Below are 18,487 nucleotides of genomic sequence, written 5' to 3'. Positions count from 1 at the left end.
ATCCTAGGTAACAGGCTAACACCTAGGGACAGCAATCCCGTCTCCTACGATTACGATCGGATTCGATCCTATAAGATCGAGTATTTTTTTTGAATTTTGAGTTTATAATAAGGTCGGGTCGAATATAATTAAAAAATAATCGAATTCAGATATGTTTGAATTCAGATATGTTTAAAATTTGATTCGATCTGATCAGATATTAAATAAAAAATTATTTTTTAATTAATTATTTAATTATATATTTATATAATTATATTTTTAATATTTAAATTTTAAAAAATATTATTTTATATTTTAAAAAAATATTTTATTAATTTCGGATCGAATACGATTTATATAATATCAGATAAAATCGAATTCGAATTTAATAAATCATAAAATCGAGTCGAGTTTAGAGCGAATTTTACTCGTCTCGATCCCGACCCGATGCCATCCCTACTAACACACACCCCAAAAAAAAAAAAACATTAAATGTTTAATATTACAGCACAGGACCATAACTCTTTTTTGATCGTTGTTTTAAAGAACAATAATTCTAGCAGTTTGCTTGATGCAGGTCAGTTGACTTTTCTCCTGGGCATGCGTTAACATTTTCATATACAGTAATCTAAAAAGTTAAATTAAATGAAACATCTTCATTTGCGCATAATGAAAAACCAAACCAGAGTGATCTAAATTACCTACATTAATAAACATCCACAGCCCCCACCAACAAATGTTGCACGGTAAAGCTCATCTAAAAAATTATGTATCATGCACAACACTGTTTCTAACTTTAGAGTTGCACAGACAGGCAGTCCCGACAATTTATCATTCTTCTGACAGGTTTATATAACCACTCTTCCTCTATTCGGTCATTGACAGTCGACAAACGCATGATTTTGATCAGTGCAACTTACAGGCTCAGTAGCATAACATGGAGAATTTTATAAGTTTCAGCTTAATTTGATATTTCAGCATCTCGCCAACACACGGTTAGACTCTTCCAGGCCACTATGGTGTCAAGCATGGAAAGGAGTTCCTCTAAAAGGCAATGTCACCTAATATCATGGAAACATGCCCTCAAAGTACTTATCAAAGTCTTCGTCGTTATCATCACTTTCATGATTGACAGCTGAAGATGAAGTCCTTTCAACTGAAAAAAAAAGGGGGGGGGGAAATAATAGTAATAATAATTATAATAAACATATCTAAGTTCTAAAGGTGTAGGCTAAAAATTAATGGCCGAATAAATAGATGGCCTTGGGTGCCCTTAATTCCACAGCTAGGCTGCGATAGGCAGAGCCAAATTATCACTCATCTTAACGCTCCTTGGCCCTGTTAGGATCCTTTTCAGTAGCTTAATGAACCTAAGCTCAAACATTTATTTGTTGGTAGGAAATATATAAAACATTAAAACCAGTAAGTATTGAATATAAATATAACTAACTACATGCAACCCTCCTTGCCGTGATGTGGCTTGAATCTTGAAAATTCAAGCTCAAGACCTATTATTGGCAGAGTGTGTGACTGGCTCTGATGGTGTGGGGGAAGTAGAGTAATAAGAATGGTATCTTGCTGTAGAAGGTAAGCAATAAGTTACGAAAATGAATGATGAAGGACCATCAATGGCAAGTCCAAACCTTTTTTATTCGCTTTGCTCCTCTCACGCTCCTCATCTGTGTCATCTTTATCTTTTGACTGATCCCTGAACATAGTACCCAAGTCAACTTCTAAACATGGAAAAAAGAATTGAGACACCACTCTTCTTCAATAGTAGATAACAAAATCCTAGCAATAAGTTTTTTGGACAAGTAGACACCTTTTTCTTTTGTACTCCTTTTCTGTTTTCTGTCTAGTTCCTCCGTCCTTTTTTGTAATGAATCTTCTCAATGAATCTATTTGAAACAGTCAACAATAAGAGAGCAGTCAGGGACTTAATGCTTAAGCGTAAATTCATATATATTAAACTATATATGAAGAAAATGTTTCATATCAAGTTACTGAAAGAACATATTCACAAACAGTAGACAGAACACAAGAAATTCAATAAACAAAAATCTCCAATCAACTAAGAGAATCTTCCTATGCAAAAATTGGAACATCTTTGTGTCCGGTTAGATGCCAAGAGATTTGAAATTATACTGCTCAAATGATAACAACCATGCCTTTTCCAACTACACGTGTATCCTGGAGATAAATTACAATGACGTATCCAAATAAGTTTTACTCCATATTTGAAAGGCAAGGTTGCAGACTAGACTTACAACAAATGACAACCATCTAGCATAACACTCTTACAAGTCATCCTCTCGACTTCCAACCCACACATCCAAGCATCCATTTGAGGTCAGAAAAAACATTTTTGCTTTGCTTAACATGTTCATTATGTTTTATAAACATTGTGTACATCAACTGGATGAATGATACACAAATGGCAATGGTCAATACGAGAACACAGGCAATATTAAGCAATTCTCCAGCAAGCCATGGTCCTTAAACTCCAAGAACGAGGTATGAAATTGAGAAATACACTTTTACCCACTTCAACATATTCCTACAACATGAATGAGTGGCAATGGTAAACAGAGAAAAAAAAAAGCAATATTTAGCAATTTTCCAGCGGGCCATGGACCTTAAAAATCCCACTGCATGGAATGAGATGCAAAAAAGCCAACAAAGTACTACAGGACATCTTTTGTGCACAAAGTTGCTTGATGATAACATAATAGTTCTGGCCCAACATTAGCAGAAAGAGATAAATTTGAAGAATCAGACAAATAAAATCTCACTAAATGGTAAATACCTCACCTTTCACAAGTTACCAACTTCACAAGGGCTTGCTTGTTTTCTCCAGCCTCAAAATAGGAAAAGTTTACCTGAAAATTTTATCCAGGGAAAATGAATACCCCAAGTTACCCTAATATTTGCACAGACAAGATAATTCTCTTCATAACAAAATATTTCAGTATTGAGAAAGTAAAATAGGAACTCCACGTCCCTCCACAACATCCTTAATGCTATTGATGAGGTAGCAGTATCACATAAAATATTATCTAACCTTGCAAAAATTAATACCCATATAACATCAACAAACTCCAAATCATCTGATATCCTGTGTAAAGTGAAAGGATGATCGCTAGTGAAAGGACAAATGGTGATTACAAGTACAAACACTTGCCTCATAGCTTGCTAAGTCATCTTTTTCATTGTAGTGTTTATTACCACATATGGACAGTCCTGACAGAAAAGAGTAATAAGTAAATTATGAACTTATGTACCATTGCCACTTAATCAACATCAATATGATTGAAGACAAATGAAAAATTGAATTTATAGAAAGACAAAAATCAATGGAAATATGAGGTGTTTAAGGCAGTGAAGATCTCCTCGCTCTTGCTTCTAGGACCTTTCTACTCCACACCTCTACACTACCTTCATGATCAATTAATTTTACAAGTGGAAGTCAGCACGAAAAGTGTAGCAATTCCTACAACAGATTTTGTTGCATCTAGCACTCTCTCAGCCCTCAAAATTTTAACCAATTTTGGTTCTCATAGTAGTGCCTGAATTTTACCTCATTCTTTATCACAACTACCAATTTTTTTTCGCTTAATCTTTGTCAATCCCTTTCCCAACAACTTTTGAGGTTAAATTAAAGCCATCTGTACATTATCTTTTTCAAATTAAGGAAATTGCATAGCTTTCTGGCATGCCCAAGCCAGACAAGAATGTGAAGGTAATTCTAGAACAAAGTAAAACAAAGATTTCAAAACAAAAACCAGATATAAACCATTGCCAACCATAATGAAATCTACTATACCAATTGATATTAATCACAGAAGTCAACAACAAAGAGATATCTATTTACCTTTACCAGATATAACTTCTTTCTCTGTCCTCCACCTCAAACCAATCCATAACAACAAAAAGGAAAGATCTTAAAAATGAAAAATACCTTGAATTGTAATAAATTCCTCAAAGTAAAAACAAACATCTAAAGCAGATAAATATATACAATTGTATGATTATAATAAGGAACAAAAGAGATGGAAGAGAAGATAATTATGGATATGTTTTCCCCACTTTTCAGCAACCGATTGTGCTTGTCACTATTGCAAAGGAATTTAGAGCGAGATCAAATCAGAGATAACTTCCCTTTTCTTTCAGGTTAGTTCCAATTTATACTCAAATTATAGCTGACCTAGATTACATTACATAAAATGTAATGTAAGAAGCATTGCACGTGAACATTTTTCCATAAAGCATATAAGAGTACGAAACAACTATCACGAAGTAGACAAGTTTCTTGAAACATCAAAAAAATATAAGTAACCACACACCTTACCACTCTTATATTGTGACATGTCAGCCATGCATTATCTTAAATGAGATTAAGGGGAACAAATAAAAAATTACTGCTAATTTTCATTCAAATTAAAGCTGCAGCAAACTACTTAGGGTCCATTCCCCATCTAAGATCATCCTGGACCATGCATCCAAGCCACAAAGCAAATTTAACCTGACAACTGTTTCAAGATTCTCAATTTGACATAATGATTGATCAGAAATTCACTTCATGAGTATTTATCAACATACTCAATCAGCTCGGAGTCTTTTGTCTTCTACAGTCTTAAAATTACATGTTTAATATGTGATAATAAAGAGTAGACACTCATCTACATCCCAAAGTTATCTAGTCACAATTTCACATTTGTTTCGGAAAAAGAAATGACAACCAAGCATGACAAAGGGACTTTTTTTTTTCGGTTCTCACCACTGCAAAGAGAGGGTAGTGGGCAGGTTGCACAGATTAAAAACAATTAAAAGTTTCATTCAACCTCAGGAAAGTTGGAGGTAATGATTCTGCAACTGATGACAAACTCAAAATAACAACTAGTAACTTTTTACTTATATATTACAGTAACATAATATAACTCACACATGGAATCCTGAAATAGAATGAATCAAAAGTAGACAGTAGAAATATAGCGCTCACTATTTGCATTATTCCTTTCGTGTCCATTTTTCAACTAACGAAACAATACATAACAAAATTTGACGACTAACACTTATAAAGGAAACAATTAGAACGTGGCAATCAGAAATCGAAAGGTTTTGTCCATGAAGAAATAAAATCGTTAACCGCCACAGATAAAAGAAATACAATTAAAGAACTTACCATAACCCCTCAAAGATTTCTTGTGGCGATCGTAGACGTTGAGGCCGTGAATGTGAGTTTGGTACTGCCTGAGATTTCAATTTTAATTTTTAAAATGACGCGAGCTCAAAGGATCGTGTGTGTTGCGTTGGACTGAATGGTAACAATAGTAATAAAATTGGGAGAGAGTAGACAGGAGACGTAACTGTTTTTTCTCTTATGTATCGAATATTGCAGACTTGAGGGACCGGAAAGACGCCATGTTTTCGTATTTCAAATGCAGAAACCCTAACAGCAATTTCGCTATTTCGATTGGCTGGCTGGGACAAATTAACGGCACAAAAAGAATTAAAACTCCCGCTCGCCGCTGTTCTTCGTGTTTTTGCTTTGGTCTTTATATTTTCTGTTTCACCCGCCGACGCCTACCAATAATATTTTGGTCAGGAAAAAGTAAAAGTAAAATCACAAAGACGAAAAACCCCTCCCTTGCGTTCTCAAAGCTGCAAAACACCCTCCAAAAGAAACAAAAAGGTTATTAAAATATAAATTTTGATTCTTAAAATTAAAATTTTAATATTTTTATTAATATATCACGTGATTATTGATATGATTTTGCAATCTTTATAACATAACATTACATCATCCATCAGATTTAGCCAACCATTCAAAATTTTTATTTTTTAATACTTTATCTCTGCTTATGTTGAATATATAATTCTACAGAATTAAATAATATCACTTTGATGAAAAATCAAATAAAATTTATCTAAGTCTATAACGCATATATCTTTCTATTTAAAAAAATAATTATCTACTTAAGAAAATATCTACATTTCTTTTTCTTTTCCGTATTATACTCTTTCAAAATATATCTTCTTTTTCTTTTTAACATTTTTTTTCAACTAAAGACATTTTTTTAATGATTTTTTAATGACCATCAATCATTCTTTTTTAACCAGTCGTACATATTTAAGGCTTTTTTAAGCCAAAGTACTTTTTTTAATTTGTAAGTACCCTAAACCTATTCATTAATCGAATAATGTTATTTTGAGAAGTATTAATTTTATAGGTAAAAGGGTTAAATTAATTCTTACAATAAAATTGAATAATTATTTAAACTTTTAATGTTTTATTACAATCAATTAACTTTTGAATTTTATATTTTAAATTAATTAAAATTTTAAATTTTTATTTTTATTTGAATTATATGAAAATAAGTATAAACGATTAATTAATTTTTGTTTAATAAAAATTTAATTAATTAAAATAAATATTTGAAAGTTTAATTGATTATAATAAAACATAAAGATTTTAATAATTATTAAATTTGTGTTTAAAAGCTTTTTCATCCTTTAAAAACTTTATACTATTTATTATTATATTAATTTGTTTTATGTTTCAACTAAATTTTTTAATGTCGTTACTATTTTTAGTTGGATGTTAAAGTTTTTGTAAAAGGATAAATGTTATCAAACTTAAAATTACAAAATAACTATTTTAATTTATTATATATAACACCTAAAAAACCAAGCATTTAAAAATTAAAATGTAATTTATTTGTCAATGAAATATGTGCCCCGTATTCATCCTTTGACAAAAAATATAGCCTGCGAATTTGTTGGTCGTAACGGCACGATACTTTGTAATACTGTTTTTCATCAAATATAGTCTCTTTTCTACCAAGAAACAATAAGTAATAAAGGACAATTCTATTATTATATTGTTATTACATTGTAAGTGAAGAGTAAATTTATTAATATATCTTTTTATTTGATTGAATTTATTAATTTATTTTTATTTTTTGCTGTAATTTAATCAAATCAATATACATTAACAAAATTAAATTTTCATGTATAATCAATGCAATCAATAGAATATAATTTAAATTATCTCTTAGGTATCCTTTAATTGACAATTGTCATGAATTGATTGAAAATATAAATAAAATAATCCCATGAGCATCCTTTAAATTGAAATTTGTCATAAATTGATTGGTTACATTTATTACCCTATTTAAAAAATAATAAAAAAAAGACATAGAGATAGGACTTCCTATTATTACCTTATGGGCATTCACGACTTCTTAAATGTGTAATCTAATGGTTTTTTTTTTTAATTTTTTTTTACAAAAACTTAGATAACAAAAGCGTTGCTTCATTGAAATATTTTATTGACTAATACAAGAAAAGGAGTTGAATTTTACCCGTTACCTTTTAGTTGTTGGTTCACATCAAATTCATTTTTTTGGACAATTTATTTATGTTAAGAGATAGCTTTAGTTGCGGAAGAAATTTGAAAAGCATAAAAAATAAAAATAAAAAATATTTTTATAATGATATATTTATATATATACACGTGTGTATATGATAAAGAAATCTTTATTTTTCATGCTTGAATTTAAACATTAAAGTCTAAGGATATAAATGAAAAGAAATAATCCTTTTCACTATTTAAAAAATAATAAAAGTTTCGACTATTTTTATCTAAAGATCAAAATAAATCAATGTAGCTTAATTAATTTAATATTACTATATTATTTAAAATTTGATTTTGCCATGAATCTTACATTATTTGCATTGATTTATTTGTTATCATTTGCATCTTTGTGTTTTTTTCTTTTTTTTTAAATTTTTGGGTCATAGTGCTATTTGATAAAGAGTTATTTGATAATTATCGTATTTTTGAATTGGCAGAGTTAAACTTATGATTTTCTAAAGGATGGCTAGCCCCGTTTGCTTAGATAGAGCCATCAACCTTGGCTCTTTAAATTATATTTTCAATTCTAAACTTAGTTTACCATGTATTTTGGAGTAAAACATTGATTTTTTAAAGATGTTATCTTTTTTTTGCACTTTAATTAGTATTATTATGTTTTCCGTGCTTAATATTTTTCCTCTCGTATATGTATTTAACAAATTAGGTAGTGTTAGGGAGGGAATTTAGACTAGTACAATAAGAAAAATACCCTTTATTTATTTTAATGTATCGGCTACGTCATGCTAAATACAAGGCCTCACTGAAAAGTGAAAACCCAACAACTGGATCCCACCAATGATAAGCTAAAATAATCAGTGCCAACGCCAGCAATGACAAGCTAAAATAATCAGTGCCAACGCCATGTTCGGTTGGATTAAAAAAATGGGAATTATCTACCTACTAAACTCCAAAGAACATGAATTTCTATTGTCACGTTGTCACGAGAGTATGCATTTAATTAGGAAACTGTTGATTTGAATTATAATCACAACAATAAATTATTTTAAAAGATATTTACAGTCATAATTCGAATGAAAGAGGTGATGTTTCATTAACTAAGAAAGAATACTTCGTTCACAAACACGTTTTTTTTTTTTTTTGACTTGCAAATAAATGGTCTAATTGCATTTGTTTTTTTTTTTTTGCATTACACGAACAATAAACAAATTCAATCTCACTAAATTTGATATTCTTTAACCATGCTTTGTTAATCATTATGCTGCAACCCGCAAAATTGAGTTTCTTTGACCACTCACATGATTTGCTGTTATTAATTTGAATTTTATGTTTTGATTCCTAAGTTTTAAGGGATGCTCTAAATTATCCAAGATAAAATAAAAAAAATAAAAATAGTATGTGGGCTGGCTTTATTCAAGTAATTTTGTAAGCTTCAATTTGAAATTGCTCCCTACTTCGTATTAATCCATTTTAATGCGAATGCAATCGCAACTTAAAACAACAAAACTTTTCATTGAAAAAAAAATTTATAGGACGCTTCAAGTTTATATGTAGTGATAGATGATGAGGAAATATTGTTAAATATTAATCATTTAGCAACTTTCAATTAAAAGAATTCATTGTCGCAAAAAATAAAATAGGTCCGACCTTCAGACCACAGCAAACAAAAGAACAGAAATAAAAAGGGTATATTTTCGATGATTTTATTTTTATTAATAATAAAGTATTTTTTAATAAATAAATATAAATAAAATAAGCAAAGAAATGATGGTTACGTTAGGCAGGCCGGGGCTTCTCTGTTTCACTCAACAATCATTGATTCCTGAGTCTGAACCTAACCCGCACTGTCGGTGGAGTGTCGAGGAGCTCCTAGTTACTCAGTTGCTTTCGTATTTCGTAAGACATTTCTCTGCTTACAGCTATTATTTATATTTATAGATATATGGCGAATAAAACCCTTTTTAATTAATTAATTAATTTATTATTATTTTCTTCTATATATTATCTGCAGAGAGAGAGAGAGAGAGAGAGAGAGAGAGAGAGCTGTTACGTGCATTGCTCGTCTCTTTCTTATACCGATTCTTCATTATCAAGGTTAGTAGATCAGTTTTCACTCTCAGATTTCCCTTTCTCTCGTGGCTTTCCTGCAAGATTTGATGTAGATTCGCTCTCATTTTGCAAGAGATTGAATTGATAGTGTCGTTTTTGAGTACGATTTCGCTTTTAAGCGTCATACTTTTTTAGCCCCTTTTTTTAAGGCCATGTTTGTTTTCCGCGTGAAAATTGTAGATAACTAAGGGCTTGTCCTAGCTTTGGATAATGTTTTCTTGGTTTTTTCATGGATTTGTTTCAACATTTTCAGTTTTACCGTGCTTGATTTGAAGTGCATTTTTTTAAAAAATATTTTTTCTCTAAATTTTAGAATTGGAGTACTCAACTCTTACTAGTTTCTCTGTCTTTTTTGGCATCGAATTATCAGATTGTGGGTTGTTTGGTAAACTCTTTAAGTTGAAACTCGCCGTACGTGTTGACTTCATTAACTCAATTAAGTGGCGTTTTCGAGTACATTAGAAGAAAATTTAAATGGTGGAATCTCTACGAATAAGATACTTCAAAATTTGTTACAATTTTTATTAAAATTTTTTTCTTAGGGAAGTTAGTAGTTTCTGAGGCATTGAGAATGCTAGTTAGTGAACGTTTAAATCTGTTTCTCATTATTTATTTATTTATTTATTTTTCAGATTTGGGCTAAAAACCCTACTTTTGAAGTTGAGGATTTATTGAAGTAAATTGCAACTTTCATTTGTAAAACAAAGGCATGTACTTATCTTGTTGATATTTGGACAACCATTTGCATCCACTGTTCTCAACTGAGGAAAGAAGCATATGACAATGGAATCAGAAGGAGACATTGGGGTATGTATTGAAAGAAATATTAACTGTTGTCTCTCATTTGCTTTATTGATTAGAAAATTGAAGATAAAAGAAAATTAAACGACTTATTGGCGTCTGATTTTTATTTAGTTTCCACAAAATTGTAGCCCAATACAGCTAAGTACTTGGAAGAGGTCCATTGGAGTAAAAATTGTAAAGGAATTCGAGATTTCTTTGTTTGCAATTGGTTTCCGCAATTTATTATGAAATCAGAACCCAGTTATGACTGCTCGCTATGATTTCTCTACACTTTGATTTGTGCTCTTACTTATAGCTGGGCATATTTGCTAGGTTTAGATGTTTATCCTTGGTTTACCAAAAGTTGTTTGTTTCTATTGCTAAATAATGTGACTTGTTACTCTTTGATTGATCAGGGCAAGCCCATGAAGAATCTGGGTGGCCAGGTGTGCCAAATCTGTGGTGATAATGTTGGCAAAAATGCAGATGGTGATCCATTCATTGCTTGTGATGTATGTGCATTTCCTGTCTGTAGGCCGTGTTATGAATATGAAAGGAAGGATGGGAATCAGTCATGTCCTCAATGCAAAACCAGATACAAGAGGCACAAAGGTGCTTTGAACATTACTGTCTCACTTGATAATTCACATGGTTTTCAGATGTTCCACAGATATATTACATTTGTGAGATTTTTTGTTGTTTTTAGGAGTTGTCTATTAACATTTCAGATTTTCCATAAATATATTACATTTGTGAGATGTTTTGTTGTTTTTAGGAGTTGTTTATTAACACTAAGTATTTTTTGTTGTTTCTAGGAGTTGTTTATTAACACTGAGTTTTGAATACATATTCACATTATAATAGTCAATTACCTTTCAATTTTGTCAATAATTATCACTAGTTTTCCAATTATACTTCTCACTCATTTTTTCTCTGGTTCCAGGTAGTCCTGCTACTCTTGGAGACAGAGAAGAGGATGGTGATGCAGATGATGGTGCTAGTGATTTCAATTATTCCTCAGAGAACCAAAAGCAGAAGCAGAAAATTGCAGAAAGAATGTTGAGCTGGCATGCAACATATGGTAGAGGGGAGGACGTTGGTGCTCCAAATTATGATAAGGAGGTTTCTCGTAACCATATTCCCCTGCTCACCAATGGGCAGGAGGTAAGTAATCTGTCTATAAGCTATTGACTTACCGTGTGATTGTTCATGCATGGAATAATGGATTGGAAATTTCTTTTCCCACTGACATATTGTAGGTTTCTGGTGAGTTGTCTGCTGCATCACCTGAGAGGCTTTCTATGGCATCACCTGGAGTTGCTGGTGGAAAATGTATGCATCCTCTTCCTTATGTGGCTGCATCAATCAATTGCTCTAATTGAAATTTACTGATAACTTAATAGGTTGATATCCCTAATTGATATAAACATTGAAATTTCCGTGCAGCTACTATTAGGGTTGTGGATCCAGTGCGGGAGTTTGGTTCCCCAGGATTAGGAAATGTAGCCTGGAAGGAGAGAGTTGATGGCTGGAAGATGAAGCAGGAGAAGAATGTCATTCCTATGAGCACAGGCCAGGCTACTTCTGAAAGGGGTGCTGGAGATATTGATGCCAGCACTGATGTGCTTGTGGATGACTCTCTACTGTGGGTTCCCATCTAATTAATTTCTAGAACTTTTACGAGGTTAATTATTCTTGTTAGTAGTCCATCTCAAGTTAAAAAGGTTTTACAATCATGATTATGCTTCTCCAGTCCTTTCTCTAGGGTAATGTAGGAATTTTTTTGAATACGAGAACCTTGTTTTAGCAACCATTTCGAACTTCCTGTATCGGAGCTGAATCCTGCTATGAATATGTCTTGCCTAAGTTTAATTATCAATTCTGTTACTTAATTTTCAGGAACGATGAAGCTCGGCAGCCTCTGTCGAGGAAGGTCTCCGTTCCCTCATCTAAAATAAACCCTTATCGGATGGTCATCATTCTGCGGCTCATTATTCTCTGCATTTTCTTGCACTATCGAATAACGAACCCTGTTCCAAATGCCTATGCTTTGTGGTTGATATCTGTGATATGTGAGATTTGGTTTGCAATATCCTGGATATTGGATCAGTTCCCCAAATGGCTTCCTGTTAACCGTGAAACATATCTTGATAGGCTTGCCTTAAGGTAGGATGTTTCTTCATGCCAATCTCATGAATCCTTGCTAATATCTTTTAAGCAGTTGTGTGATTTCAGTCCCTGTATTTTATTCTTTTTTTATTCCAATTTCTTATCCGCAAAACAGATACGATCGTGAAGGAGAACCGTCGCAATTGGCTGCTGTTGACATTTTTGTGAGTACTGTCGACCCATTAAAGGAGCCTCCTCTTGTGACAGCCAACACTGTGCTATCCATTCTTGCAGTTGACTACCCAGTTGACAAGGTCTCCTGCTATGTTTCTGATGATGGTGCTGCTATGTTAACATTTGAAGCACTTTCAGAGACATCGGAGTTTGCCAGGAAATGGGTACCGTTCTGCAAGAAATATAACATTGAGCCTCGGGCTCCAGAATGGTATTTTGCACAGAAGATTGACTACCTGAAGGATAAAGTTCAACCATCATTTGTTAAAGATCGTAGAGCTATGAAGGTATGCGTTTAGCTTGGTTGGCACTTGGTCATCAATTGCTCCATATTCAAATTCATGGTCACTTTGTTTCTGTTGCAGAGAGAATATGAAGAATTTAAAGTTAGAATTAATGCGCTTGTTGCAAAGGCACAGAAAGTTCCTGAAGAAGGATGGATTATGCAGGATGGTACACCATGGCCTGGTAATAACATCAGAGACCATCCAGGAATGATCCAGGTAGGACTATTTTTGCATCTATAGATACACTACTCATGCATCTATGGTGATCAGGATGGTGAATGTTCGTTATTTCCTAGATTATATGAAGTTCTATATACTCAAAAGTGGACTGGTGAAACTCCCCAAGCGGTTTTATGCATTTGCCATGTGGAATAACTTACAAATTTGCTTGTGTGTTATTCCACTCCATTTTCAGTATATTGAATATCATCCTGTTATATACGTGGTTTTCATTATTTCAAATGAGGTTTATTGGGTTGTCAGAGCTATAAGTAATTTGCATCTGTTATTAATGTCAGTAAGGTTTTGTAAAATTTGTAGGTTTTCCTGGGCCAGAGCGGGGGCCTTGATTCTGAGGGCAATGAGCTGCCTAGGTTAGTTTATGTTTCTCGTGAAAAGCGTCCAGGCTTCCAACACCACAAGAAAGCTGGTGCTATGAATGCTCTTGTAAGTGGCTTCTTAAATCTCACCTTATTTTTACTCTTTGTCGTCTATCTTATCTCAACCTAGCTGTCAATGATTCTTTCTTGCCTCGCTGTCAATGAATCTTTCTTGCAGGTTCGAGTGTCAGCAGTTCTTACTAATGGACCTTTCTTGTTGAATCTTGATTGTGATCACTACATAAATAATAGCAAAGCCTTAAGGGAAGCTATGTGTTTTCTGATGGACCCAAACCTTGGGAAGCATGTTTGTTATGTTCAATTTCCTCAAAGATTTGATGGTATTGATAGGAATGATCGTTATGCCAACAGAAATACTGTTTTCTTTGATGTAAGCTCCACGTCTTTTACTAAACAAAATCTTTGCACATTTGCTAATGATGTTACTGATTGGTTTTAACAGTTATGTAGAATGACTGGTGTGTGTCAGTTTTTTATTGAACTTAGAGGCTATAGAATTTGTTTTGACACATCTTCTATACTTTGTGAATTTACAGATAAACTTGAGGGGTCTGGATGGCATTCAAGGACCTGTTTATGTTGGTACAGGATGCGTCTTCAACAGAACAGCATTGTATGGATATGAACCTCCAGTTAAGCCCAAGCATAGAAAAGCAGGGATCTTGTCTTCACTATGTGGAGGTTCTCATAAGAAGAGTTCGAAATCGAGCAAAAAGGGATCAGATAAGAAGAAATCTGGCAAGCATGTTGATCCTACTGTGCCAATATTCAGTCTGGAGGATATAGAAGAAGGTGTTGAAGGTAAACTATATGCTTTCTTTCTTTTTTTTTTTGGGGGGGGGGGGGTTTAGCGGTGAATATTAATTACTGGCCTTTTTGGTCTAATGAGTAAGTCTCTTAAATGTGCTCCCTTTTCATTTCTGAAATCAGGTGCCGGGTTTGATGATGAAAAGTCACTATTGATGTCGCAAATGAGCCTGGAGAAACGTTTTGGTCAGTCTGCTGTTTTCGTTGCCTCTACACTTATGGAGAATGGTGGTGTCCCTCAGTCTGCAACACCGGAAACACTTCTTAAGGAAGCAATTCATGTTATCAGCTGTGGATACGAGGACAAAACAGACTGGGGAAGTGAGGTAAGTTTCTCCCATCCTCTTTCCCCCCTCTTTTTAGCACGCCTTGAAATTTTTATTTTATTGCTTTGTCTTCAAATAGTGTTCGACTCCCATTACATAAAAAGTTGATTGCTGGATTTCCAATTTCATGGCTGTTGAGTTTATGTCAGAGACGTACTGAATTATGTAAAATTGTTTCTTTTTGGGTTTTAGAAGAAGAAAGAAATTAGAGTATAGTATAATCATTAAATTGTCTGTAGATGAATATAAGCTTGTTTTGGGTGCATTATTGTGCTCCTAGATCAGGGACTGTCTGCATATTTGAGACCTGATTTTGACTTTTAGAAATCCATAGCCGTTCCAGAGAAGTTGGACAAATGCTTGCATTTATTTCGTTTAAATTTCAATTTTTGTTGCATGTGCAGGATTGATTATCTCTTGTCCTCTGCATGTATTTTTGTTTCATCTTCTCAACTTCTTTCCCCTTCCATCTGTCATAATGGAGTTAAATTTTCATTTTTTCTTTTGCCTGCAGATTGGATGGATCTATGGTTCTGTTACAGAAGATATTCTTACAGGATTTAAAATGCATGCACGTGGTTGGCGCTCAATTTACTGCATGCCAAAGCGCCCAGCATTTAAAGGGTCTGCTCCTATTAATCTTTCAGATCGTCTGAATCAAGTGCTTCGATGGGCTCTTGGTTCTGTCGAAATTCTTTTTAGTAGGCATTGCCCTATCTGGTATGGTTATGGTGGTAGGCTGAAGTGGCTTGAACGGTTTGCGTATGTAAACACTACCATCTACCCGGTCACTGCTATTCCTCTTCTCATGTATTGCACACTGCCTGCAGTCTGTCTGCTCACTAACAAGTTCATTATCCCACAGGTTAGTCTTCTCTAATCCTTGTTCTTTTGCATATTTGCAGATATACCTAAACCTGTCTAACCTTAACTTGTTGCTATCCTATTTTCAGTGGCAAAAAAAAAAAAAAAAAGAAAAAGAAAAAGAAAAATGTGCCTATCTGGCGTTCCTATTTTGAATATGCATCTTTTATTTATTTATTGGATAGTTATAACCTGTTATGAGTCTGGAAACTCGTTGCCTATCCTCTTTTCAGTGGCCAAAAAAACTTGTTGCCTATCTGGCATCCCCATATATGTATATATTGGATAGTTATAAACCTTATGAGTCTACAAACAATTCATCTTTATATGCTTTTGTGAAATGTGTCTTCTTGAAACAAACCTTATTAGTACTTTTTTTTATTAGCATTTTATTAACTCCCATTATTTTCTTATATGAAGCTAAAGATTGCTGTATTTTATGCTAATTACTTTGTTTGGTTTGCTATGACTGCAGATTAGTAACATTGCTAGTATATGGTTTATATCCCTCTTTCTTTCCATCTTTGCAACTGGTATTTTAGAAATGAGGTGGAGTGGTGTGGGAATTGATGAGTGGTGGAGAAATGAACAGTTTTGGGTTATTGGTGGTGTCTCGTCTCATCTTTTTGCTGTTTTCCAAGGGCTTCTCAAAGTTCTTGCTGGCATCGACACTAACTTCACAGTCACTTCAAAAGCATCGGATGAAGACGGGGATTTTGCTGAACTTTACATGTTCAAATGGACAACCCTTCTCATCCCACCAACTACTCTCCTCATTATAAACTTGGTGGGGGTTGTCGCAGGAATTTCCTATGCCATCAACAGTGGTTATCAATCATGGGGTCCGCTCTTTGGTAAGCTGTTCTTTGCCTTCTGGGTGATCATCCATCTCTACCCCTTCCTGAAAGGTTTGATGGGACGCCAAAACCGGACACCCACCATTGTTGTTGTATGGTCGATTCTGCTTGCCTCCATTTTCTCTTTGTTGTGGGTGCGGATTGATCCGTTTACCACTAGGGTTACTGGGCCGGATGTAGAACAGTGTGGAATCAACTGTTAGAGGGACAACTGATAAATGAGATAAAACGTTTGTTTTGGTCTCACCAAGCTGCAAATGCCAAAGGTGGGAATTACGTTCTTTCGCTCTGTCTTTTAATTATAACTTGTGAATGCCAATTCACATATTGTGCAGAATATAGGTTGTATGATATCGTCTTGTTTTACCGGGAGTATAATGTAATATTTTGGACATGACTTGTGGTTAGCGCCTCTGAAAACTACTAGTTTGAGGAAAATATATAAGCCATGAATTTTACAAGCAAACTTGAGTCGATAAATCTGTTCCTAAATTACACATCCTATATTTATATCTTTTTTTTAATGGTCGTACAGAACAACCTTGATGGCCGAAATGACTGCTTAATAGATGCATGTTGGCATGAGCGGTTGAACATATGATTTACCCCTTCCAATCAGACAGAATTACTCTCTCTCTCTCTCTCTCTCTCTCTCTCTCTCTCTCTCTCATGAATGCAAGCAACGCACACCCATTTTTTTTGGTGAGAATTATTTTTGGATTATAATGATGCATTTTGAGTTTTACTTTAAAATTGGGGATCGATTGTAGAACAGAGCTAGAGATGGAGAATTGAAAAGGGAATTTGCGTTTCAGAATTTTTTTCCCCGACCACGGAGTAGCCAAAGCAACGAGAGTCCTACTTAAGGACATTTACTTATATTCTTCATAGTAGCTACTAGATAGGGCCTATTAGTTCTAGTACTGGTATATATTAGGAACCTTGGTTAAAACAGAAGAAACAAATGCCAATAAATAATCTTTTAAGTTGATATTCCCAGTTTTTCTTGATTTTTGGGTTGTCTAACAAATAACATTTGGTTTTTCTCACAAAAAAATTTTTTTTTTTGAATTTTGCTATTGTTAGTTCATATCACGTTATATATGACTTTTTATCGATGGTCAATTTAATATGTTTAGGATATAATTCTTAAAAATTGAATCAACATGTGATGCGATTTTTAAATTAGATTGTAGACCTGAAGACTCACACGTTTAATAATTTTTTTTAGTAAATTAATTAATAGATACGAATTAAGAATTAAAAAAAAAAATCAGTTATAAATCACTGTTTCTGTCTTGCTGGCAGGCTGGCTGCGTTGAGCGATCCCTCGTAAAAACCCTAAACACATACATATGGTATAGTAGTAGTGCGTACAAATACAATTATAGACACATACAGCTTTGGTTTGCAATGGTGACCCCAGATTCACTGCACGCAAACCCAGCACTATACACATGAATGATCAATTTATCATTATCCTAATCATGGCTGTGATGCCCATATGTCTTACGCGTACAAGATAAGAGTCGTGACACATGCCACAGTTGCTAGGAAGCTGCCACGTATAATAATGTTTCTTTTTATACACGATATATAAATAATTTCTTTAGAATTACTCATTCAGTTTTAACACACGCATCCCGGCGGAGTTTTATCTCCTCACCAAATTCAACTAATTATTTTTCCTTAAAAAGTCTGTTTTTCTGTGAAATATTCTCAATGACTATCCTTAGTGAAGGACCAGTTTTCTCGAGACTAGATCGATTTAGACAACATGGTACGTCCGTTTCGTGATGTTTGAGGTTGCATATATAGAGTAAATGACATTACTGATTAATTTTATTTAATGATGATGCTTTTGTTTTGTTGCATATATATGAATAAAATAATATTATGATTGTGATCATGAGTTAATTAAGGCAGTTGGAGAAATGAGAGGGTGCAACAGGTCTCCCTGCAGGAGCTAGCTCTTGCGCATCCATTACCCCCATCAAGTGGGAGTGAGGGTCATCCATCGTCCGTTGATTTCTCCCCAACCCCAAGGAGCCCAGAAAAGCGGCACTGCCATGATGGTGGAGGCTCAGGTTAAAGGAGCGCTCATTGAGAGCCTGGACCAAGTAGAGGACTATCTTCT

At 33.8% G+C, this 18,487-nt stretch overlaps 1 protein-coding gene and 1 pseudogene across 3 annotated transcripts; one reads left to right on the top strand and one right to left on the bottom strand.

Annotated features, from left to right (window-relative positions):
* Positions 1–615: 615 nt before the first annotated feature.
* LOC111313652 (uncharacterized) lies at positions 616–9,588 on the bottom strand (annotated as a pseudogene). The gene is made up of 10 exons (XR_016332752.1): positions 9,431–9,588; positions 6,717–6,816; positions 5,347–5,562; positions 5,162–5,229; positions 3,851–3,885; positions 3,161–3,219; positions 2,791–2,858; positions 1,802–1,877; positions 1,623–1,687; positions 616–1,135 (listed from the first exon to the last, which is right to left on the bottom strand). The product of XR_016332752.1 is annotated as an uncharacterized LOC111313652 (transcript).
* On the top strand, positions 9,381–16,816 carry LOC111313678 (cellulose synthase A catalytic subunit 3 [UDP-forming]). Of its 2 annotated transcripts, none has more exons than XM_022914344.2 (15): positions 9,381–9,448; positions 10,096–10,270; positions 10,663–10,858; positions 11,190–11,410; positions 11,506–11,578; positions 11,693–11,891; positions 12,146–12,412; positions 12,531–12,876; positions 12,955–13,092; positions 13,417–13,542; positions 13,654–13,866; positions 14,033–14,297; positions 14,427–14,629; positions 15,144–15,494; positions 15,969–16,816. In XM_022914344.2, exons 2-15 carry the CDS (start codon positions 10,241–10,243, stop codon positions 16,551–16,553), a joined length of 3,213 nt encoding a protein of 1,070 aa, XP_022770079.2. In that variant the 5' UTR covers positions 9,381–9,448; positions 10,096–10,240; the 3' UTR covers positions 16,554–16,816. The 2 variants fall into 2 exon arrangements, with proteins under 2 accessions (XP_022770079.2, XP_089608259.1); XM_089752133.1 differs by having other exon boundaries at positions 9,381–9,563.
* Positions 16,817–18,487: the final 1,671 nt, after the last annotated feature.

This window comes from Durio zibethinus, chromosome 23 (assembly GCF_047325235.1).
Source record: "Durio zibethinus cultivar Kanyao isolate XHJ-2024 chromosome 23, ASM4732523v1, whole genome shotgun sequence".
In the NCBI taxonomy this organism is placed as follows: domain Eukaryota; kingdom Viridiplantae; phylum Streptophyta; class Magnoliopsida; order Malvales; family Malvaceae; genus Durio; species Durio zibethinus.
This window is presented reverse-complemented; position numbering and strand designations above follow the sequence as displayed.

What these genes read in the sequence shown, in the direction of transcription:
- LOC111313678 (XM_022914344.2), top strand. Translation starts at nt 10,241, where the DNA reads ATGACAATGGAATCAGAAGGAGACATTGGG. An exon ending in ACCATCCAGGAATGATCCAG is followed by an intron (nt 13,093 to 13,416) that starts GTAGGACTATTT and finishes TAAAATTTGTAG; the next exon opens with GTTTTCCTGGGCCAGAGCGG. An exon ending in AAACAGACTGGGGAAGTGAG is followed by an intron (nt 14,630 to 15,143) that starts GTAAGTTTCTCC and finishes TTTTGCCTGCAG; the next exon opens with ATTGGATGGATCTATGGTTC.